This window comes from Pyxicephalus adspersus, chromosome 6 (genome assembly GCF_032062135.1).
Source record: "Pyxicephalus adspersus chromosome 6, UCB_Pads_2.0, whole genome shotgun sequence".
Lineage (NCBI taxonomy): Eukaryota > Metazoa > Chordata > Amphibia > Anura > Pyxicephalidae > Pyxicephalus > Pyxicephalus adspersus.
The window spans coordinates 49,269,799-49,294,971 of NC_092863.1; the positions used below are offsets into that span (position 1 = coordinate 49,269,799).

The following is a 25,173-nucleotide window of genomic DNA, read 5'->3' on the forward strand; positions in this document are numbered from 1 at the left end:
TATTCCCCGTGCTATTTTACTTTAATACACATAATATATATATTACACATATTATTTATGTTATATGTATGTATGTATGTGTATATATATATATATATATATATGTACATTGTAAATATTTACATTGAAAACAAAAAAAAGAACAAAACAACAAAGGAATAGTCAATAGAAATCAAAATCATTAACCCACTGAGGGCTGGATTCAAAATCAACTAAAACATTGGACCTGATTTATTAAAGCTCTCCAAGGCTGGAGAGGATACACTTTCCTCAGTGAAGCTGAGTGATCCAGCAGACCTGGAATCGATCTGGCCAAGATTGAAAACATTTGCCATTCCAGGTTTGCTGGATCACCCACCTTCACTGATGAAAGTGTATGCTCTCCAGCCTTGGAGAGCTTTAATAAATCAGGACCATTTATGTAATTTAGGCTATTATGGCTCAGTATTCTGTATGACCCTCATTTGCCTGTAAACACTCCCAGAAGTCTAGGCATGCTTATGAAAGGACAGTGGATGGTGCCCTGGGGGATCTCCTCCTAGACCTGGATCAGGACATCACTGAGATTCTGGAATGAATCGGATCCACTGATATATGATGTCTCATTGGGTTTCAATTGGATTCAGGTCTGGGTAATGTGGGGACCAGTCAATAGCATCAATGCCTTTGTCTTCCAGGAGCTGGCGACACACTCTGGCCACATTAGGCCTGCACCAGGATGTCCCCCAACGTGTCTGAGGATTTCATCCTGTACCTAACAGCAGTCAGGGTACTATTAAGCTAGCACAGACATTGTGCTGCTATAAGGAGTTGCCAGAAAAGGAAACTTACAGTAAATAGCTGATCAATTTTCCATATTTACATGTGAAGAAAGATAATTTAACTTAAAGTGTTTTGTTCAAGGCTGTAAAAGTCTAAAATGTGAAAAACATATGTGAGACACTGTATTTGTTTAATTAGAAAGAAAAATATGTTAACCAAGAGGTCAATAGCTACTTATCCAATAGCTTTAAGTAGAGAAAGGTTCTTATCCCCTACTACAGCTGTCACATTACCAAAGTAAAGGAGGAGTAAAGCTGCGTACACACGGCAAATTTTTCTCGCCCGATAATCGGTATCGGCCAATTATCGGGCGAAAATCTGCCGTGTGTACAGTCGGTCGTCGTCCATCGTCCGACGACCAACCTGGCGGATCCATGGACGATGGACGACGACCGATCCTAATGAAAGGGAAGGGGAGAGCGCGCAGCAGGGTGCCGCTCCGTCGCTCTCCCCCTCCCCTCTCCATAGAGCATGAACGGTGCTGTATGTACAGCATCGTTCATGCATCGTGCAGTCTTTTCTCGTTGGAAAGGATCGTGAAAGATCCTTTCCAACGAGAAAAATTGCAGGTGTGTACGCAGCTTAAGACATTAACACTATTCTTCCTAAATTATTGTGACAAATCACCTTGCACTTCACATATAAAAGCTGCCTATTTGTTTGTAGATAACAGTAACAAACTCGGCACAGCGGGAGAAGGATGACTTTAAATACCATCCTATTTATTCTCTAATTTCAGTGTGAAATAACATAAACAGGAGCTAACACACCATGCCTCCCCTTCAGGTGAGCAGTTTGCTCCTTAAAATATTAATACCACTCCAGGAAGTCTACCCAACCTGCAGGATGCGGCTGATCCGTACAGATTAGATTTATGCAGATTTCACAGTGGAAACACTATCCTCGTATATCCTGCGGCCCATGAGATTCATCCAGCAGCACAGGTTTTTGTCTGCGATTCCTTTTTAATTCCTTCTTGGATCAGCAATGTGTTGCTGGCTTATCACTTGGGGAAATCATGGAAAATCAAGGTTGAATGAGCAGGTAATTGAGTTAACTGAGACCAGTAACATAAAGTAATTTAAATATCTGCTGTTTTATTTTAAAGAAACAGATTTCTAGTCATAGTTTAATATGCAGTTTGTTTTGTTTTATATTTTATTTAGAGGTCAAAACATAGATGTAATAAACATTTGCTATATGGTTTAAAAGGTCCCAAAGTGAAAACTAAGTAAAATTGCTATGTTGTAAGTAAATGTCAGATTGTTAGTAAAGAGTAGATCAAAAATACTTTTAAGTGTACTTGACAGCTGCATTTATTTGTAGTCTGCTGGTTTTAAAACTGCATGTGCTTTACATTTAGGTTAATTCAGTAAGGAATTGGAAAGAATATTATTAGACCATCATAATGTTAATGGAAACGTCATGATAATATGGCTTGATTATACCTTCTGGCCTTAATTTGTGTGTGTGTGGGGGGGGGTGTATTTCAGGCTTTAGACTACTGTTTTACTATCTTTGCAGTTAATTAGGAAAACAAACATTACACTAATGTTTAACAGTATAATACAATGGTCTCCCTCTATACAGCTAGTAATGTTTGAGATTTTTGTGCCAAGAAGTTGGTGGGTGAGAGAAGTTATGAGTCCAAGATCATTACATTTCTTTACAGATTACCCTAACATACATACCTAAAGTCTTGGTGTCGGCCTTTTCTAATTCCAGGTTCTCAGACTGTGTACACATGTGCTGACATGAGGAGAGAGAACAGTGATTACTTTCAACTTTGCTACTGTTTTTTCTTTGTGTTTTTCGAAGGTCAATATTGTGTTTTTGATTAATCTGCCCTGCTCCAGCTAAGGAGTTCAAACATTTTGTTGTGTTGGCCAAAAAGAGCTTTACCCACCACCTGCCTTTTTTTATCCTTCTCACTTGTAAGGCAGCTATTTATAAGGGTACACTGAAATCACATATCAGATCGAAACCAAAAACCATAAATGAAGACACCAATCACCTAGTCCTGCAGGGTTCTGTGACACACTGTATATCTTTGTTGGTAGGTTATTGTTGTGTTGGTGGTACATTGTTGATAATATAAAGAAATGTACCCAACAGAGACACAGGAACCTTTCTTGTGATGGCATGTATGGATGTGCCATCCTGGAGCATTTTTTTGGAGCCATATAAGCCTATATATATATATATATATATTACACATGAGGAACAGCAAACTGTAGTGGTGAATGTAATATATATTGTGTGTTCTTTTTTTGTCCAGCTATCTTTGTGTATATTTCTGTAGCAGTCATTATTTCCTGCAGTCCTGAAATGAAAATACCATCAGATACAATTTTGGCCATGCTTTAAAACGACACACAGATTTTGCCAGAGAATTTTCCACTTTAGAGCAAAATGGCCTCAATAATAAATCTGAAGTGACTTGCTGCTAGCTGGGCTCCAATGCTTTTATTGGTTTAGGACGGTAGAAGTCTCTTCTGTGCAGTGTATCAGCTGGGACTGTGTTACCAAAACTCTCAGCGCAGGCAAGCAATTTTATTTTATATTGTAGCTGTAGGCAGTCCACTCAGCTGATCTCAACAAAGGATTTTGTAGAAAAAAAAGCCCGTGGTAGAACTTTCTATAAAATTGATGTGCCCATTTTGCCAAGAAGGAAAGCTCCCCAGGAACTGCTGTCACTAAACATTAAAAAGCAAATTCAAAAATATGCCATGCAAAAAGCAATGCTGGTTTATTTTAATAACATGATGCTCTTTTAGTTTGTATTGTGGGTGAAAGTGGGTTCATTAAATGTGATATAGTATTGTATTTATCACTCAAACAGTACATTGGTGTACAACATTTGTATTAATATTATTATTTTTACTTCATACACACTGCTGTGGTATACAAAAGTGTTTCCATTCCAGAACAAGGAGGAGGAGAAAGGGTTGCTAGAACAAGACGTGAAGAGTGGCCAATATTAATTCTGCTGTGAGTTATCTTTTATGTAAATTTATGTAAAGCTAGTTTTGTAAAGTTTATGTAAAGCTATTTTTTTTCATTACATTTTGGATAGGTTATTTTTTGCTGTGAGATGCTGAAATGAAACAGGAATTGAGTAAAAAATAACTTTTTAGTGAATGGAATTCCTAATTTAGAGAAAGAGCGACACGTAGCTGGGTTAGTTAGATGCTCTATCAAAGATGTGTTATGGGACTGCGATTTTTGTTAGGACCGTAAATGCAGATAAGCCTTCTGGTTTTGGCTGCCCTTTTTTAACTGTTCCCGTTGTGTCAGCAGTATTCCTGGCTTTTTCAAAGTTGCAATAGTAGGATTTTTGTATTTACTGTAATATCCTTTTCTTGGACAAAAACTGTTGACCAGCCATTATAATGCCTTCCACTACCATATCTCAGTTTTTTCATATCATAAACACAGACTTGGAGGCCCATCATAAAGACAATTGCACAGTGGGTATAAGTACTCTGGGGTAACTGGGGACTGCCTGCAGCTCGAAAAGCTCTGGACTTTACACCGGAAACTGGCATCAAATGATACTTTTGAATCCATCAAGTAAAACTTAGAGAATGTGTAAACAGAAGACCAAGTTGTATTATTGTAAATCTGGAAAGCAGAATTTTGATGCCAAAGAAGCCCAAGAAGAACATACAAATCTACTGAAGTGTGCCTTGATAGAAAAGGGAAAATCCTGCTCCTTGAGGTTATACGCTTGCAAAAAAAACATAATAGCATGAATTAATTTTCTTTCTTTACAGCAAAGTTAAAGTAGGGATGTCCATAGACCTCTATTAAAATAAAAAAACAAAAAAAAAAAACCACAATACTGGTAGTAGGAGGGGTATCCTGGACTGGCCTTGTTTTTTTTTTTTTTTGGTTTCCACTATGCTCCTCTAGGCAGTAGTATAACTTAAATGTGAAATACCTCCTGTGCCCTTTAAACTTTAATGTACATGAAACTAAGTAGGTTGAAACAGTTTCTTTTTTGCTCATCAAACTATGAATTACATTGTTTTCTGTGGTAATAAATTCTGGGTAGTTAATTTATGGTAATAGATGTGGATCACATCTTTATGATCTCCCTATACAGTTGGCTATTAAAAATATGTTACATTTGCCTATGTCTAGTTCCCTTCACAGTTGTATTTAGGATTATTCTAGGAGAAAAGTGAATGAAGAAAATGAAACAGTAATTTTAGTTAACAGCTACCACCAAGTGATTTTTACCCATGTTTTCCAGGTTTACATAATGGTAGATGTTCACAAACAGCAAATATATTTCCCTGTGTAAAAACAGTCTTGATAAAAAAAATGTAATTTCTACTATCAAAGCTACTTTTTCATCAAAAGGACCTTAAATGCCCTTAAGAATCCCAACAATATAAGTCAGAAAATGAATCATTTACTTCTGTGGATGTTTCCTTGGAATATAATTTCATTTTGCGCAGAGGAGATACTTAGAAACATATTAAGGCAGTGAGGACAAGCTGAGAAAAGTTTGCTACATCTAGCTAAATTTAGCAATACACTATTGCAATATTTGATGAAAATGATGAATTGATCAAAACCATTTAATTTTTAATCAATTTTCCTGTCAGCTGGTTTACCATTGTTTTACATCAAAACTGTTTTTTGGTTTGTCATGATTGATACTTTGCTTAGATTAAATGATAAAAAAAATAATTTGAGACCATTACTGAAAAAGTAGATAGTAGAACATTCAATTCTTTTTTTTTTTTTTTTAAACTCCTTAAACTAGATCACCTGGCTGAAGCCAAAATCTCCATGACATTTGTATACCTAAGTATTTCTTTAACACTTCCCATTAGGAACCCTCTAACATTGCATATACTATGGAAACCTCAATATCAACTAGTTTTCTGCAAGTCAGCTACTGCAATCCATGACTGTTGGCTGAATTATCTTGGAAGGGATACTGAAGATGGTATTCCAGTTCTAATAAAGATGGCAAAGGTGGTATTTCTTGTGCAATATCTATATAATATTGTCTTTTCATCCCATTAAGTGGAACTATCTGAATAAAAGCTCAAGCTAGTGATAAAATGTTTTGTGACATTACAGCCTCTTTGAGCAGGAAAAGCCGACACATGGATATGAGACATTTTTGCATGAACAATATATGAATGCTTACCAACACTTCTCGCCATCTGTCCTGATGTGCCTGGCTCAGGACTTGCTCCCTCTAAAACTTTAAGAGCAAAAAAAAAATAAAAAGTTAAATTACACACAATTATATGCAACCTACCTCTCTAAACTTTTGATACATACCTGGGTTAATATCCACCACAGATTCCACTACCTCCTCTGCAGGGGAAACCAGAATCAAATCTGCACGACAAATAAAATATATTTAAAAATAATATATTTTAAATATATTTAAAATAATACATTTTTTTAATTAAATATATAACAATTTCCTACCTTCCACTTTTACCTGCTCCTCCGGAGACCCAGCCTCTTCAGGAGAACCCAAAATCAACTCTGCATAAGAGTAAAATAAAAAATACTTTGAAATATATGCGGACCGTTTTCAAAAAGGAAATTAACAAAATAAAGTCTTGCAGTGGTCAGGTGCTGTAGCGGATGATGTATACGTACCTAAATTATGGTACTTTAATCTGCTGGCATTCACCGCAGATCAGGATGAAGGTCGGCCATCGGTGTGCAGCTTGGAAGAAGCGGACAAGGATGCTGGGGAAGGTACACACCGGGATGCTGGGGAAAGCCTTGATGAGACTCCAGAGATATTCAAGACACCAGACCAGGTAAGTTATTGAAAAATATTTTAATATACAATTTATAAAAACACAGGCACAACTACATATAGTACAGTATAAAACATACAGTACAGATTTTTATTGCAGTCCTACAAACATTGTGGTGTACAGACTATGTCATGCGATCCTACTCCAGTAGTGTTGAAGTACTCCAAGTACTTGCTTTGGTTTTCTTTACCCAACACTAAAGCATTCTGAGGTACTGCAACCTGTAGATCCACTAGACCAGTGAATTGATTACTGCTTTCACCCGGTGTGGCTGTAGTAGAATCTTGCTCCATTAGAGGACCAAATGATGCACTGCAATTATTGCGGCATAGAAAATTATGTAGCAAGCAGCAAGCATAGGCTACCTTGTCAATTTTGTTCATGTGGAGATTGATAGCAGTATGGAATATTCGGAAGCGATTAGCTAGAATACCGAACACATTCTCAACCACCCTCCTAGCACAAGATAATCAGTAATCAAAATGTTTTTTTGAGGATAGGGTTTTACCAGGTTTTCATGCACTGCAATTGCTTCATCTGCAACAAACACAAAGTTCAGTCTTTCTACAGTTTGGCTGTTTCTAGGAAGGTGCAGTTGCTTGTTCATCAGTTCATCCATATTAAACGAAAAAGAGGATCACTTGGATGGCTTTGGCTTTCTATATTGTATCAAAACTGTGGCAGATGAGCCCAGAACAAGCAGGTGCTGTGGAGATTATCATGACAGATTTGGTGAACAAAAGGATGATGAACCAACTAAACCCACATTACCCTACCTATTCCTACCCCTATCCATACCTGCAGCCTCACCCTTCACCTGTACACACTCAACGCCACCAATATGAGCCTCATCACTACCCTTCCCCCAGTACACCAAATCAATACAGTTTTGGCAATGAAAGCCTCCAGTTCACTGATTTATAGTGGGAGTGTGTCACAAATGTTAATTGTTTTTTGTTGTTAATATTGTTAAAATAGTTATGTTTTGTTTTTTATGGTTACTTATTGTTATTTACACTTTTTTTATTGGCACTTTATTACATGCACTTTAACGTTAAATAAAATTTATCTTTTGGTTATGAAGCAAATGTGTCATTTTGTTTTAATGATTGTATGGGGCCTCTACCTTCATGTACTCATCTTTCAAGCAGTCGATAATACTGCACACATCTCAGGGATGATATGACCCATTGCTTGCTGTGAGATCCAGTGGAGAACTTCATGTCCTGCAGAGATCTTCCAGTGGCAAGGTATCTCAGTGTGGTGATCAACCTCTGCTCAGGTGTAATGGACTTCCTCATGAAGGTATCTTGTTTCTGCAGAAAAGGTCCAACTGCAGAAAGTAATACTGGAAACAGACATCGGACATACGAAGATAATTCTTATAGTCATCTGGGAATGAGTGGCGCAGTTACCGTAGCAGATTCTCATGTGAAATGTTGTCTCGGTCCAACAACCAATCTTTACACCACATTCGCCGCTTCTTCTCAACGTCCTCCTCTTCAGCACTAAGCAGACATATCAAAGCAAGAGCTGCTTTCTTCTTCCTTGAGTACACTTTGAAGGGCATATTGCACAGAGGGATAAAGGAGCAGTGTATCATTCAAACAATCGCGTACAATATCTTTGAACGATCGTGTCGTTATCTGCATGTACAGGATCGTTGGTCGTTTGTTTACCAACGATAATTATTGGAAGTGTGTACATAGCTTTAGAGAAGGGTTTTGGCTCTCCTGAGGCCCGAACAACCTAAACCTTAGACCATATACAGTAACAGAAATGCTAGTAACAATCTCACATAGACAACCGCTATAGCCAGCTAGTCAAAGACTTTGCTCATTACATAACTAGAATGCAGGAAGTTGTACTGCATGACTGGGAAGTAGGATCAGTGCCTAGGCTTTATACTAACTAGCACACTATGTGAGTAATAGTATAAGCTGTACTTATAACCATATGATTAAGCATAGACTAAAATCACTTAAAACCACTGAATACTTAAAGAAATTTGTTACAGGTCAGCGTACTATATTTTAAATGTGTGTATCAGCTTGTGTTTATATTTCCAGCCCCAGCATTCAAGGATATGCAACATTTTGATCAGGCTCCATTTAGGTGATTTCACTTATCATTATGATTTAAAAAAGGGCACACACAATTAGGCAATAATAAATTGCTTCCCATGTTGTAACCAGTAATTTTTTAGGTTATTGTTGCCTATCGGCTTTAACCAGTCTGAACATTGTTTCTGGCATCAGCAAGACACTCACCGGATATTTTTACTACTTTAGCCAATTCTCTGTAAATCCTAGAGATGGTGGTGCATGAGAAACCAGCAACCATGGTATGTTCATAGTCACCTAAATTACCTTTTCTTCCCTATTCTGATTCTCTATTTGAACTTAAGAAGGGCATCTATGTCTACATACCTTAATGCAGTAAGTTCCTGCTAGGTGATTGCCCATATACATTTTTTTCATTAGTTTCTTAGTAGTTTTCCTACACCTCAAATCTTTAAACTAAATTTACAAAATTGTATATTTATGGTACAAGTAGTACAGTAGATTAATTGATGACAGCTTTCTTTAACAAGCATCTGCTCTGTGAAGAGCAAATGTGTCCTTGCATCTAATTTTTTTCTCAGAGCTAAACTGGCACCTCCCTTTCCCTTGTGTTCACAGGGGTAAAATCTGATAAAATAAAAAAAAACAGTGATTTATGCTGCAGTTAGCACCAGCCTTTTCATCACAACCTTCTCGTTAATATGCAGTGTTATTAAAGCATCAATTATCTGTGGAGGCGTCAGACAGTGTGAGAAGCAGGCTGCTGGCTTTGATAAGAGGACAGCCTGTTTGTGCAGGATTCTGGACAGCTGCGACAGTGAAGGCTTTTAATCAACAGTAGAAAGTAGAGTTCCTGTAAGGATCATAAAAACAGGTTAATTAAGGGGCCAAACAGAAGTAGTTTTAAAGTGGAACATAAAAAATACAGCAAGTTGGACATTTTCTACTCACATTGCAATATTTTCATGCAGTTTGATGGACTACAAGCTAAAAAAAATTCTAATACATAATAATACAAAGATAATACAATACAATATAATACAATTCTTGCTTCATTTTTTTCAAGTGTTCAATGGGTGAAATTATTTTTGGCCAAATATTATTTGTTTGGTACAAAAGTGTTCAAGATAGAATTGGTACAATGAGCTTCCCGGGATACCTACATCACGCATCCCGGGAGGCTCCCGGTTGCCCCTTCTGCGCATGTCTGGGGTATTTTCCTACACTGAGGGGATGGATGCCAATCTCACGCATGTGCAATGAAAGTGGATTTCTTTTCACCCTCTCGCACCTGTGCAGTAGCCAAAAGAGGACTGAAGATGGTTTTGTCAGTTTCTTTTTAAGGTGCAGAATTCAGAGGCATTGTTTTGATATTGGCTTCACTACTAGCCCTACAGATGTGGTCAACAGAAAATTACATAAAAAATTCATTGTTACATTTTAGTTATGTGAATTAGATTCTACGGAAGATTCTGGGGAGTCCCAAAGAAAACGTTTATGTATTTGCCCAGAAGTTAAACCCATTTTTTGCTTTCCTCTGTAAAATCCCACATTGACACCCCCATGCATTTTTTTCTCTTCACTTCAGAAACTCAGTTTACCCTATGAATCAGAAATGCTATATTAAAAAAAAATGGCTGATGGCAGTGCTATAAAGGCTTTTGTTTTTACATTATATGAACTATGGCTCAGGATTATTTAAATGACCAAACCCTTGCTGCCCTTTTATTATATTTGCAATTGAAAGTAAATAAGAATGTCATGTTAAAAAAAATTCCTTGCAGTAAAGTTAAAACAATATATTTACTAAACATTTTTTTCAATTTTTTCATGCAGCAACGCCCTCTTCGCTAAAAGCATTAAATAAGCTATGTTTCAGGCAAAAAATACCAATCTCTTTACTAGTTCCTGCCATCTTTGTCATGTGGCTCACTAATTCAGTTCAGTTCTCTTACCACCTCTAAATCGTTTATGGTATCGTCTAATGGTTTACTTAAAGTGTACCTAAACTCAGACTTTTCTCTTTTCATAAAAGGGTAGACAACCCTTTATGTAAGGTAAAAATTCGGTTTGTGTTTTTTTTTTTTTTTCTTAAGTGCAACACCTTAAAAAAAAAAAAAGCGCAGTCTAAGCAATGGAGAATGAATGGGAGAGCAGAGCCTCCTGGGATACCTATGTCACGCATCCCAGGAGGCTCTTGGGTGCTCCTTCTGCGCATGCCCGAGCCGTAAGGCCATCTCGGCCAAAAGGGAAAGAAATGGACAATCTCACATATGCACAGTGAGATCAGCAAGTTTTTTCCCCATCTACATCACCCGATCCTGCGCCTGCTTAGGAAGAACCCAGAAGAAAAGAAAGAGGATGGCCTAGCACGTCGGCCCGAAGATTGATGCAGGGACGACATGGGACCCGATGGAAGAAACCTCCCGATGGATCAACTGCTCTGTGGGATTGAAGGTAAGTGTATTTCTTTTTTTGTTTTGGGTTTACTTCGTCTTTAAAGAAATTGAGAATCTTTATTAATAATTGAGGGAAGATTCACTTAATTTTCTCAGTTCTGTAAAAAGCAAATTTAAAAACAAATTGTAAATTAAAAAGTGAAAGCATCTATCATTTCTCAGCTGAAGGTTTTCAACTGTTTCAACTGCAAATCAGCTTTATTATGTCCAAATCAAATGATGCCACTTTGATCTGCACTTAAAAGAACTAGTCAGAATTTTGTTATAACAGTGCCAGCTCCATTACCCCTGGAGTTGCTGTCCGAGTACATGCACCACATAGCAGGATATTAAAAGTGAGATAATATAAAGGACGGTTTATGTAGAATCTCATTTTAGCTTTACATATTTTTTCAAAATTCCTGCAGAACACATTTTTGTTTGTAGAAATGAAAACTTTATTGTATACATGAGCACAGTGTTTTGAAAATACAGACACAAAATGAAAATTACAAGGCACAAATCAGAAGATGTGCACATAGCATAAAACCAATACTGTTATTAGAAAAACAGATCAAAAGTATAACATTTGGTACATCTGAAAAACTTTTCACTTATTAAAAACGTTTGGTTATAACTATGTTCACAAAATAAAAAAATGACGATGATGATACAAGATGAAGGTCCTCGGGATACAGGTGGGCCCATTGGGCAGGCGTTTCATCCCCCAGGTTTTATCATATGGTGCATACAAAAAAAAAAAAAAAAAAAAAAAATTTGCCTAGATTCTGCTAGGAAAGACTACTTTAATAGACGAAAACAAAGGTATACATAAACATAGGATTACTATTCACATTCTTATTTTTGCAGAGAATTTAATTTATATAGAAAAATTCTCAGCTGTGATATCTTGTTTCCTGCCTAGAAGTCCTCGAACAGGTTCGAATTCAAGTGGCACAGATCCAAATCTTTTCTTCATCTGTTTTTCAAATAGCTAAGAGGTTTAAATTTGTCAGATTTAGCAATTCAGCCATAATAAAAAAATAAAACACCAAATTGCACAAGATTAGCCCTTATAAACAGGAAAAGTGAAAGACATCAAGTAAAATTGTATACAAATTGTTTTATGAGACTTCACAAATAATCAGATAAGCAAGGGACAGCCCCATCCTGAGGAAGCAAAGCTCTACCTTCTACCATGATGGCTGCACCAACACAGAACAACAGTGCAGAACAAGATATAGTAAGTATAATTGAAAAGGATCAGCTGCAGTGAGACCACCGGTAATAATGCTCAGTAGATGGATGCTGTGCCCTCTTCTTTAAAAGGCAGCCTTCAGCTCCAGTCTGGGTGTATTGGGCACATCTCTTAAAGATACAGATTCAGTATTCATTCTTCATCCAAACCTGATGAAAGCTTTTTCTTTTTTTTTTTTTTACGTTATTTAGTCTAAGATTTACAAGTTAGAGCCCAAGTCATTGACTGTGGAAATGAATCAAGGAATGACTGGTTAAGGAGAGGCAGCTTTCAGGTTTTATTACTCTAGTTTTACACCTCAACCAATTTTGTACCAAAAAAAATAAATACATAAGAAATAATATTGACGTAAGAAGTAATATTACTTAAAAACCATATCCTTTTTGTTTAGCTATATATAATTTGTGTCATTTACAACATGTACAAAATTACAAATTTATTTTATTTACCCCCCACTATTCCTCACCTCATAGGATGATAACTCCAGTAGCCCAGAAATATCGCTTTCTTGCATGGACAGGGCACGGCTGATGACATTAGCAGCTCTCACAACATCTGGGTAATAATGATTCTGTAGAGCCTACAGGTAAGCAATAGGCACATGTAGATAAACTGGGTCACACACATACACTATTTGTTTCAATTTGTACTCCGAGTACAACGAACAACCAAACAAAATTAATATAACCACTCAATAGTTCTCCCCAGCCCGTTTCTCTGGGGCGGGCCACCCACCTGCAGTGAATTTTCTGCCCGGCACATTTTCAGCAGCTCTCTGCTTGCTCAGTTCTCTGCTGCTAGGAGCTTATTGCCGATTAGAGCCGGGCGGAGTGAGAAGAGCACAGCACAGCTATGAAGAAATCACAGGCTGTCCCTCCCCCTCTCATAGCTGTGCCCAGTCTTTTTTTTTTTTTTTTTTTTTTGGGGGGGGGGGGGGGGGGGGGGCAGGCAATGTGTAAACAATGTATCCGCCCAGTGGGCACATGTTATGACGTCATCTGAGCAGTGTGTAAAAAATGCTGCATGACACATTCCTCAGCCTTACAGCTCTCTGTGCATAAACCCTCATATCCCCTAAACTGTATGTCATATAAATTTGAAATGTTCAGGGTGCACAGGGAACACTTAATAGTTAGCATCATTCACAATTTCAGTGCCCCAGCTTTTACAAAATGATATGGGGATCAGAATTGTAAAATCTTGTGAAAATACAACATTGGGGTTACAGTATTATAAGCAAGTGTGCCTTGAAGTCCTAAATTGAAAATGCAATTTGGGGACCACCGGGGCCACTTACAAAGAATGGAGCATTGGGGAAGGGCCCCTAAATTTGTACTTATCTCTCACAAATTTTTAACTGTCATACTATGTTACCCCATCTGCTTCTCTTCTTTGAAGCCCAATTTCCCTAGAATGATGGGGTGTACAAAGACGAAAATGTAGGTGCAGTGGGAGGACACTTTTTGATAATCCCCCCACACTAAAATCTCATTACTATGGCAAACGCACTGCCCTGTTACACATTACTGCCTACTTCTAACACTTCGAACACCAATTTCTCCGGAATGGTGGTGGTTGGTTGGGGGGGGGGGGGGGGGGGGGGGGGGGGGCTGGGTGCTAGAAAACTGAAAATGTGTGGGGAACATCTATGGATAACACCCCCTAAAGTTTTATTACAATGGCATCATTAGAACATAAAAAAACTCTGCCCATCAAAACGAAATTGGGGTTTAGGTACTGGTAGGGTAAGCCATCGGTACCAAGCCAGTGTATTTTGTCGGGCAGAGTTTATGTAATGATGCCATGGTGATGAAAGTTTTGGGGGTGTTAGCCACAAGTGTCCCCCAGTTGCACCTCTGATGGGCAGAGGTTTTAATGTTCTAATGATGCCATGCTAATTAAAGTTTAGGGGTTTATACATCCGTTCCCCACTTGCACTTACATTTTCAGTTTCCTGCACCTCCCCATTCCAGATAAATTGGGATTCAAAGAACAACAGAAGCAGAAGGGGCAGCATAGTATTACAATTATAGTTTAGTGAAAGGTAATTAAAATATTCAGGGCCCCCATCCCAATGCTTCTTGCTATGTAAGTGGCCCAGGAGTCCTTAATTTGCATTTTCAATGTTGGGCTCCTAGGTGCACTTTCCTTTAAAACAGCAAACCCAAATGTTAAATTTCCACAAGTTTTTAAACTCGTGATCCCCATATTTTGAAATTCTTGAAATTAAAAAAAAGAAATTTTGGTTATTAGTAGCTATGAGAGTCCCCTGTATACCCTACAAATTTTAAGGTAAATACAACCAACAATTTAGGAAATTGAACACAATGAGTTGTTAGGCTGCAGCATCTGACAAGCAGACTTTACACACCCAGCTATCATACTGGGGGTGGAGAAATTTCACAGGAAGTTTTTGTAAGTGATGAGAAGAGGGCACTGGCTGTCCTGCCCCCCCATCTGCGATCACATGCATGATGCTCCCCCCCGCATCTGCGATCACATGCATGATGCTCCCCCCGCATCTGCGATCACATGCATGATGCTCTTTGTGTTACCTAGGTATACCGTTAGGAGGTGACATCTGAAGTTAGGCTTCAGGTTTACACTGGCAATAAGGTTGAATTTGCTGCGTTTACCCCTCACTTTCCTCTCGCCCAGAACCAGTGGTGCTTGAAAAACTGCTAGGCCTGAAAAGCCCAGCACTTACAGTCTGTTACCAATCCCAGGTGCTCAGCACTTACCACCTGATACCAATCCCAGGTGCCTAGCATTTGCCAAGTAGTCTTTTTTTTTACTGCTAATGTGAACTAAGTCCAATTTGTTAAGCCACATTGATCACAATATTATACTACTACAAGGGATTACACAATAAAACATGGAATTTTAGGGAGTTGGATTAAAATACACAGAACTGGACTGTTGGGGCATAATACAAAAAAAATGGAAAAATTGTACATTCTAACAGTATAGGGGGTAGGTAGAACACTGACACAATAGCAGGGGTTACTGGATACCTATTGCATTAATAAATGGGAGCTCCAAATTTTCTGTGTCTAGCTCGGCCCACTTTTTACTACATGGCTACAGTTAGTTGTGCATTCAACTAAAGATCTACTTTCTATATATTGACACAAATAGAAACTGTTAATATCTTACACCAGATAATGTAAAAACAAAATTATACCACAAAACACAACTTAAACATGGACAAGTCACCTAAAAGGTTGTCTGTCTTCCTTAAATTTGAACATAAATGTGAGCAATCATATGATTTTATGATGTGTTTTATAGTGTGTGTGTGTTAAAAATATGTTTTTTTTGAATTATCAGGAATATGATATTACAGTTTATATTTGATCACAGATTGAACCACTACATAATAGGTCATGGAAGAGTCTGGAGAGAGATCCATTTCACATTCGTAACTTATAATCCAAGACACTTCTAGGTAGATAAATCTATGTGTTGGTCCAAATTTACCACTTTCTAATTCATCTATTTCTTCAGTGGCAGAACTGATGATGATGATTCGATAATCAAATCAAATTTTAGGCAGATACATATCAAAATATTGCTCCCCTGCTCCATGTTTCCATTCAGTGGCCCCCATATCACTACTGTGTTCTGCGGGATGAACCATAATGTACAGCAAATGACTAAGAAGAGGTAGATTCTGCAGCCAGTGGTTGCTCTGGACTACAACAGAGACTGGCAGCCCAGGAAATAGGAATGTCTATTAAAGAGAACATTTGCCCATTTTCCACATTTTAGGAAAAGCACTTCAATGACTACAGTTGTGGTCACAATTTTAGTAAGTGAGCACAATAGCAGTTTACATTTAAAATAAATAAAACACTTTATTTACTAATCCAATTATCCCAGTAGGTTAAACTAAGTGCAAGTGTAACAAATGTTGTAAATCATTGTCATTTTACCTCCAACTCCCAGAGAGAACTCTCTAAAGCTTGACACTTTGCTGGATCTTTTTCCTCCATGATGTATGGATCTGATGCCAACTCTTAAAAACAAAACAGAAAAGATTATAAAAGGTGTATAATCTGTTTACCTGAAGTAAAATGCACGTACTGCACGCAAATACATTTCAAGAAGGAAACCAATTGACTTCTGTTGAAAGTACACATCTATATGCTTCTGTTTGGTGCATTTTATTTTAAATATAGAATATGCAGCATATCACATTAAACTGGACCCATTTTTATTATGGAAAAGGCAGTCTAACCCTTATCTTAACCTTTTATTTGTTAAATAGTTTTTTTAAGCATTTAAAAAAAAAAAAAAAAAAAAAAAAAAGCATGTGAGCAGAAACTGGTCCCTGAGGGATTTTTTACGAAAGGCTTTAAGTGGCCCCTGAAATGAATGATAAGCACATAAAAACAATTACACTGTGTAATGTTCTATTACATTTTGTTTTTCCCTTTGATTTTATCTGAAGAGAAAAAATATACAACAGCCAGAACCATACCCAGGCGAATTACATGAAATAAAGCAAATGAATGTTACCAATCATTGAACAAGCTCACTGTCAGGCCACAACTAAAATAAATGCATGGTCCTACAAAGTGACCTTGTGTTAGCATACTAGATATCATAAAGCACTACCATTTTTCCTTTAGTGCCTGTCCTCTGAATTTTATTGCCTTTTGCTCAATTAGAAATTCTGAACATTTGCAATTACTCTGACCTATTTATGTCATCACAGATCTCAGACCAGCACCACCCTCTGACTTCAGTTGTCCTTGATAATATGAAGGGACAGCATACAACCATCAGCCTATGCTGATCACAGTATGTGACAGCAGTAATATTTCTTCCAACTGATCAGGGTTTTCATCTATTATGGTCCTCCTCAGTTTCTTTGCTAAATAGTCTTATAACTGTTGCATTAGGAACATTAAATAATAAAAAGGAGGACCAATACAATTCACATCATAGCGCTAGCTTAACATTTCCCAAAATGTAACATAAAAGGCCATACACTTTAAAGAAAACCTGGGAGAAATGTGTTGAATTCCATAACTGACCTGCTAATAATGTTATTTGTGCAGCTTCTATGCTAACCCTACAGCTTCAATATTAAGCAACATTTTCTTCTAAAGTCCTTAAACAAGCAAGCCATAACTATAAAAATATGTAAGAAAATGAATTACCCCCTGGTGCTGTGGGCCTATGGATGAGAGGTCGGCAGGCTGGATGTCTACGGATCAGGTTACAGATGAATGGGATGATCATCAACAAAACTTCCGGTGGGGCCGTCAGAGATAATCGTGACAGGCGCTTAGCAAATGCAGCAACAAGGTACACAGGTAAATGTCTGAAAGACCAAATTCAAATATAAAAACAGCCCAGAATGATAAAACAGGCAGAAATATGCCCTTTGTGTAGGTTGGTAAACTTACGTAGAAGACAAGAACAGGTTGGCCAAGTGGAAGAACCTGGCTCGGTATTTCACATGAAAAACAGAGGGGTCCAGGAGAGAATAAAGCTTTTTGTAGAAATCTGGGTACTCCCTGCGAACATAAAGAAACCGTTAATAGATAATAAAAACCTCAAAAATTAAAATTTATTGCACTGTTCTCTCTCCTAAAATAATAAAAGCCTATTACATCGCTATAAGCTCCCATTTTGTTGTGTTGACCATAAGCACCTCTTTAAATCTAAAACATGTACACTGCTACTTACAGGTTATGCTGATGAATCAGAACAAATAGTCCATTAAGGGCCAGAAGGCTTATAGCTCCACCTAAAAAAAATGGCATTGTGAAAATAATATAGTGACAAAACAAAAAAGTCACAAGTATACAAATCTACTTACCAACATCATAGGCCGCTGTTAGGAAATCAATCATCAAGGTGGGCTTGGCCATATGAGGTAATATAGACTCATGCAGGATCATTAGCACTTTCTTATAAAGATTTACAGAAAGCTGGAGATATAAAAAAATAAAATAAATGAATATCCTCGAGGCAATTTAACACTTTTTAATGTTCTAATATTTAAAGCTCCAGCAGTGGATTACCCTCAACCTGAAATAGGAAAGGTACTATACCACAGAGAGGAGTTTCAGCAGGGAAAGCAAGAATAGGAGGGCATTTTGTAAATAAGTTATGGCTAGTATAATTTACATTTACTGCTGGTGAGACACCATTTACCTGAATCAAAAAAAAAAAAAAACAGTGAAAAATCTTTTCCCTTCACGCCCTGGTTTAATTTTACAGACTTTTAGCAACATGTTTTGTTAGGCATTAGAAACATAGGAAAGCATGCAATGTAATAAATACTTACTTTATCCTTGAGAAAGGTCATCCACACTTTCTCAAACACCTTCTTATGCTCCTAAAATAAAGAAAAAAAAAAGTTCATTAGATCAATGAATTAAAAAAAAAAAATAAAAAAAATCCATAATCGAGACAACTTGCCTTCAATTGTGCTGGCTTCCAGTCATCACTTTTCTCTGATTAAGAAAGAAGAAAGAAGTCATGCCATCATTTTAATCAGATAAAACAATTCTCAGCATGAGCAGTAAAAAAAATACCGGATTGCAAAGTAATCATACAATATATAGGCAATCAATCTCACATTTTAAAACCCCACTCAAGACAACGTTTTTGTTTAAAAGGCAACATCTGCACCTCTGATGATTTTTATTACTGAGTATACCTTCCTATCCTTGTGACCTCATTCTTCTCATTATACATGGATAAAAAAATATGAGGGGAAATCTTCCAAAAAAGTTCACTGACAGTTTGTGCCAGGGCAAGTACCATTTTACCATTTATCTTTATATTTACATCCAAGTGTTTAAATTTACATTCTGTTCCAGGGACACAGCAGGAAATTGGAGGACATTTTTCGAAGTGAGGGGATTTCCCCCTTCAATTACTGAAACTTTAGAATTATACATGAGAAAAATGATGCATCCAATACCAATAAAACAAGATGGTCATATACATGAGAATATTAGTGAGCCATTAATGCAGCAACCAGATAGAACATTTAAATTTTTTTCTCACCTTTCTTTTCTACCAGGAAATGTGATAATTCACTATCTACAGGCATATTAATAGATGAGAGAAGCCCAAAGACATTGTTCTGGAATGCAGCAGTTAGGGACTGTAGGATAAGAATAAAGATGTGAGGAATGAGCCATGAGACTTAATGATGACTGTTTATATAAAACATTAACATTAACATTTTGTAATGACAGTTATCAGCTGTGTTTTTCTCTCAGTATGTGTCTTCATAAACTTTTTTTCTTGTGAAATAATATATATTTTCCTCAATTATGTAGGACTACAAAAATAGAATTTGTACAAAGAGGTCAGATGAGAGAGCAGCACCACTAAAATGCCATCAAGTAATGAAATAATTCTTGAAATCAAAAAATCATCATGAAATAAGAGACTTACTTCTTTGGTATTCTTCTGGATTTGTGTGATGTGTTCATAAACCAAATACATGGTATAATATCGGACATCATCATACTCAAGATACTCCTGAAATCTAATTATTAAAGGAGAAAAATCTTTGTCTTCCGATAGTAAGCCAGTTACAACCAACTAAAAAAAATAAACAAAAACATGGTAAGAATGGAAAAAAAAAAAAAAAAAAATAGACAGATTCGTAAGAAAACATTATCCAGGTAGAAGAATTTAGAAACCCCCCAAAATGCATTACATTTCATCTTCACCCCCCTAGCATTCTAATTCTGTCAGTTTTTTTATGCAAAAAGTGATCCTATTTTTTTTGCACAGAAATTTTTGTTTATATTGTGGGCCTGCAATTCTTAGGTTTAACTCCCGGGTATGATAATTATATTTATTAAATTATAATCATAAATTATAATACATAATTATAAATAATTGAAAAAAATAATGAAATAATAGACAACAATGTAATCTTAAAATAAAAATGTACTTTTATTTTTATTTCATGTTGTGTGGTGTTTTTGTACTGTAAAAACCATTTAAAAGCAGATTACATTGTAATCTGCTTTTAAATTTCCCGTCCGCACACACCCCCCAATACATCACCTGGAAGATGACTCATCCTCCTGGTTGATGCAAGTGGGGATGTCCTGCCCGCCTCACCCCGACGCGGGAGCTGCTGCTTTGTGCTTCACATCTCACTGCAGATACGAGCAGCAATAGCAAATTCCAGCATCACTGCGGGACCATGCGATCGCCGCTGGAGCGCGGGGCAAAGATAAGGGGGTCCTCTAAAGTTACCCCGAGTGTGACTTGGGATTAGCGCTTTTTGCATGTAAAAGTCACCCCGAGTCACACTCGGGATTACCGCTAGGGGGGTTAATAAGACAAGTTACATCCTGGGAAATGGTACAATGGCTTTCCTAAACCCAGGTAATACATCACATTTCCTTAAACTGATAAAGTAAGATTTTTAAATGCAAACACTCAGAAACATGCCTGTCTTGTTTTGGAGGTCATTTACATTCCCTGAATAAGTGCTCACCCATAAATCTGTAGGATGGGCAATGTGAAGCTAAAGATGGTCACCATGGCCTCTGCAGGAACACATCTCAGCACTTCTTAACTTTATTAGGTACATACACTATAATATGTGCCAAGTCAACAATGTCTCAATACACAGTATATATGCTAGGAATTTAACAAATTAGTAACAGACCTAATTTCTATCTGCAATATTTATTTCTAACATAAAAAACAAACCACTAAACAGCAGAATATTGTTGTGTTTCAAACATACGTAAACTAAAATGGACAGAACATAAACTGTTCCACAAGTTGATGTTTGAACTTACTTTTAACAGTGGGCGTGAGAAACGGTAATCGTTTTTCCATTTCGCTGCTTCCAAGGGAAATTTTCCTTCAAGCACAATAAATTTCATAAGTATGCACAATGCCAATTCCTAAAGATGAAAAGGAAACCTTAGACAAAATATTGCCACTAATACCACTATTAAAGAGAACTAGAGCTGTGCAAGTTGAGTTATTGAATGCCCTGAACTGATAGGCTAGAAATAACTACTCAAGTCTTTATCAAGGCAATTTGAAATGTTCCGTTCAATAACACTACCTGGAAGTATAAAAAATAAAGAAATACCCAACATTCTTTAGGTCATCTACTTTTTTTTTCCAAGAACAAATTTTTACTTTTGGCAGCAGTGTAATTACATAAATGTCGAAAGTAGAAAACATTTTGTTATTTGTTGTGTAGGGGATACAGGGAAAAGAATAGAACTTTTGGTATCTGGGGCTCCCTATTGGTAAGGCATTAAGAAATTAAATAAAAGTCTACTGTGCATGCACTAGAAAAAAATGCAGCTGGTTGCTTGGTAAAGGACAGTCACCCATCTCTGTATTTGTCTTTCGCATGAGGATATGTAAAGCCACTTTAAAGTTATTCTGACCTGAAGCTGGAAAGAATTGTGATGTAGCAGGTCCGCCAAACAGGACACACAGCTTTTGTATCGGTGCCTCATCCATATTTTGTACTTTTCTTCTGCACCCATGGAATCTGCTCATTAAAAAAATGAAAAACAATAATTATTTACAAAGATGATGATTTAATCAAAAATTAATTTTTTTTTTTTTTTTTTAATAATCAACAGAGCTGTTTAGGGTCTCCTAAGGGTAGATAGTCAACATTTTTACAGCTCTTACTAGAAGCTTTTCCATATGCAAAGGTTAAACTTTTTTTTACCTCCAGAGTGCCCCTTATCCTTGACCATAAAATAAATAATCTAGCACCACGTTTACCATAAGGATCATTCATATATTTATAATAAACAAATGTTACAGGTTTCCCCAAATGTAAATCCCTAAGATTGTATTAGGTATTCCCCCTAGATTTTATGAAGAATGCATGCAAGTGCATAACTTTACATTGAGCTATAATAAATGCCATTCGCCCTTTGGCTGCCCAATCAAACAGTACATTCAGGTCTGCTTGTAGATTATAGACATCCTGTATGAACCCCTAGACTAGGACCGTGGCTCTGGCCGGTACATACAACCCCCCCCCCCCCATGGTGTCTTTAAAGAAACCATGCTATCACTTCTAATATTGTTTTCTAGTAAAAAAATCAATGTTCTCTATGTCCAAATTCTCAAGTACCTTTCCATCTACTAAAGTTCAACGTAAAGATTTATAGTCACTTGTAAAAGATTTTGATCCCTTTCAATCTACAGAACATAAACTGGCAACCAAAGCAAGGAATCCCTGTAGGTGTGACTCCAAAAAAACATGCCTTTTCAGTTCTTCATATAAGTCTATAGAAAAAGCAAAAAAAAAAAGTATGGATGTCAGCCATGTGTTGCAAATTGTGGGAACATGCGAACTTATGGGTAGGAGTAGTAGCTAAGCCGGTCAAACCAAACTAATATTTTCCAGAGTGAAAATATTTGTGCTGTTGGTAGAATGTACATAAAAGTAGCACTTCCACAAGTGCATGATACACATCCACATAGCAGGGTCTCCATACCTGGAAGGTTTGCATCTTCAGATGGAAGGTCCCCAATATAAAGCTCTCCTTTCTCCAACAAAGTTCCAAAAAGTTTAGAACACGTTCGGATGGCTGTTTGAACATCGCTATCATTTTCTGACTAGAAGAGCAAGAAAAAAAATACCATTAACAAATAATATTACCAAGACAAAGCTTATGATTGACATCCTGGATTTTAACATGGTCTTTCCACAGACGGCTACTGTACAACCTGACTAACCCAATGTAATGTGTAAACAGTAATAGGGGGGTAATTAAAAGTATCAACTTATCCACTGAAAGCAGACCTATCATTAAAGTGTTTACTTTACACAAAATAGTTGACACCCCTTTTATGTAAGGTAAAAATTACCTTTTTTTTTTTTGGGGGGGGGTTAAAACCCTTTTTTTAAAAAATAAAAATAAAGTGTGAAGCCCCTGATAGTGCTGGTCCTTCCCGTGATCCAGTCCTGCACCGCCCTGGAATTCCTTTCATTGCTGGGCGCTGCCATCTTTGTTCTTTGTTTCCTTCCTCCTCAGTTTTCTTGGCATGTCACCCAATCTCACACTGTGCAAGTGCGAGATCAAGTGACATAGCCCGCTGTAAAGGGAAAAAAAAAAGATCCCACTGCGCTCTCCTGCGCATGTCAGAGATCTCAGGCAATCCCTCCCAGGATGTGTGACGTAGGTGTCCCGGGAGGCTCTATGCATTCATTTTTGATCGCATAGGCTATCGAGAATTAAGGGGGCAGTGCTGCACCTTTTTTTTTTTTTTTTTTGCAAAAAAGAAAAAAAAACACAAACAGAATTTTTACCTTACATAAAAGGGTTGTCTACCCTTATACGTAAAGTGAAAATTCTGAGTTTAGGTACGCTTTAATATGGAAGAATTACCCCAGAAACAATGACTTGTGTGCCATATGAATTTATTTGGATAGGTCAATAACATTCACGATGGTTGGAATCTCTACATACACCCCCATAATACAGAGGTTATATGCTGCCTGCACTCCTCCCCTTATCAGCCCCTCTGTGATGAATTGTGATGGACATCAATGTTTTTGTTTATGAATACCCAATGGGATAGAGTCAAACCCATTCTAAGTAGCTCCATACCTACCATGTGTAGGCGCTGAACTAAATCCCCCAATCAATCTCTACTTACCCCCCTTACCTGAAGTGCCCCAGCTCTGTATATATGTATATACATGTGAGTATATAGCCAGCTATATGCAGGCTGTGTGTTTTATTAATCAGTAAATATACAATATATAGGTACAGGACAGCCATGTGTTTATCACCCAGACACAGCAGCTCGTGTTATCCATCACCTCTAAATATTCCAAGATATCGAACACAGAATTCGCATTGGCCCGGCTCTGCAGCACCGCCTCGAGCTTCAATTCCAGCTCCTTCCGCACCGAATTCCCGTCCGTTCCCCGAGCTCGTTTTGCACGTTTCCCCATGCGCGCAGCCATTTTCCCGTCTGATCACGTGTTAAGAAACTGGCTCGATTACCCAGCGTGCATGCGTGGACCGCAGGACCCTCTAGTGCCATCTAGTGGTAGAAATAGATTTTGCAGCTTGACTCGCTGTATTGCAGAGGCAGATAAGGGTGGTGTTTGGTTTATGTCCCTGTATCTTTTTATTGTATACAATAGATTGCTTTTTTATACATTTATTGAAATAGCCAAGCCAAGGTGGCTGGAGATAGCTGAGTTTACAGCGCCCCATGTGAACTATCCCCTTCTCTTGGAAAAGATTTGGCGAGAACTAAATCCACGTGTCTTTTTTCCTAAATTGTCACTCATTTTGTTCTAATATATAGACCCCTGTCTAAACAGTAACGTGGTGCTTGTCCTACGTGGGTTACAATATGTCTCCTGTTCAGTTATGTGAAGGTAGCCTAGTATTGTTGAGGGAATACCTTCAGATATAATTATTATAGAAACCTAACAGCTGGATTGTTTTCAGGCCACCTATACTGATCCCTCCATTCTTCTAAATTGATAATAGTAATTTCATAAATGTTCATAAAAGTACTTACATGAACTAGCTGAATGTTATTGTCTATGGAAAATCTATAAGAGGAAGCTGTGTAGGTAGTGTCAAAGTTGTTTAAACTACAGAAATAACAATGGCCGCTGCTTATAATAACCCAAACTGGCTTTTTTATGGCTCAGCTGATGATGCCGGATATTGGCAGGACGCTATGGAAGCAGTTTAATAAATCCATAAACTGCTCAGGTATTCTGACAGTTCAGGCTCCATGGAAGGACTATTGCAGAAGAATCATCACCTTCT

At 37.4% G+C, this 25,173-nt stretch overlaps 1 protein-coding gene across 1 annotated transcript; it reads right to left on the minus strand.

The window, feature by feature from the left end:
• Positions 1-11,561: 11,561 nt before the first annotated feature.
• NOC4L (nucleolar complex associated 4 homolog) lies at positions 11,562-24,363 on the minus strand. Its single transcript, XM_072415709.1, has 15 exons — positions 24,201-24,363; positions 22,870-22,990; positions 21,796-21,902; positions 21,187-21,294; positions 19,814-19,963; positions 19,418-19,517; positions 18,824-18,858; positions 18,690-18,740; positions 18,219-18,330; positions 18,086-18,146; positions 17,803-17,913; positions 17,554-17,717; positions 16,321-16,403; positions 12,852-12,965; positions 11,562-12,121 (listed from the first exon to the last, which is right to left on the minus strand). Exons 1-15 carry the CDS (start codon positions 24,345-24,347, stop codon positions 12,008-12,010), a joined length of 1,578 nt encoding a protein of 525 aa, XP_072271810.1. The 5' UTR covers positions 24,348-24,363; the 3' UTR covers positions 11,562-12,007.
• Positions 24,364-25,173: the final 810 nt, after the last annotated feature.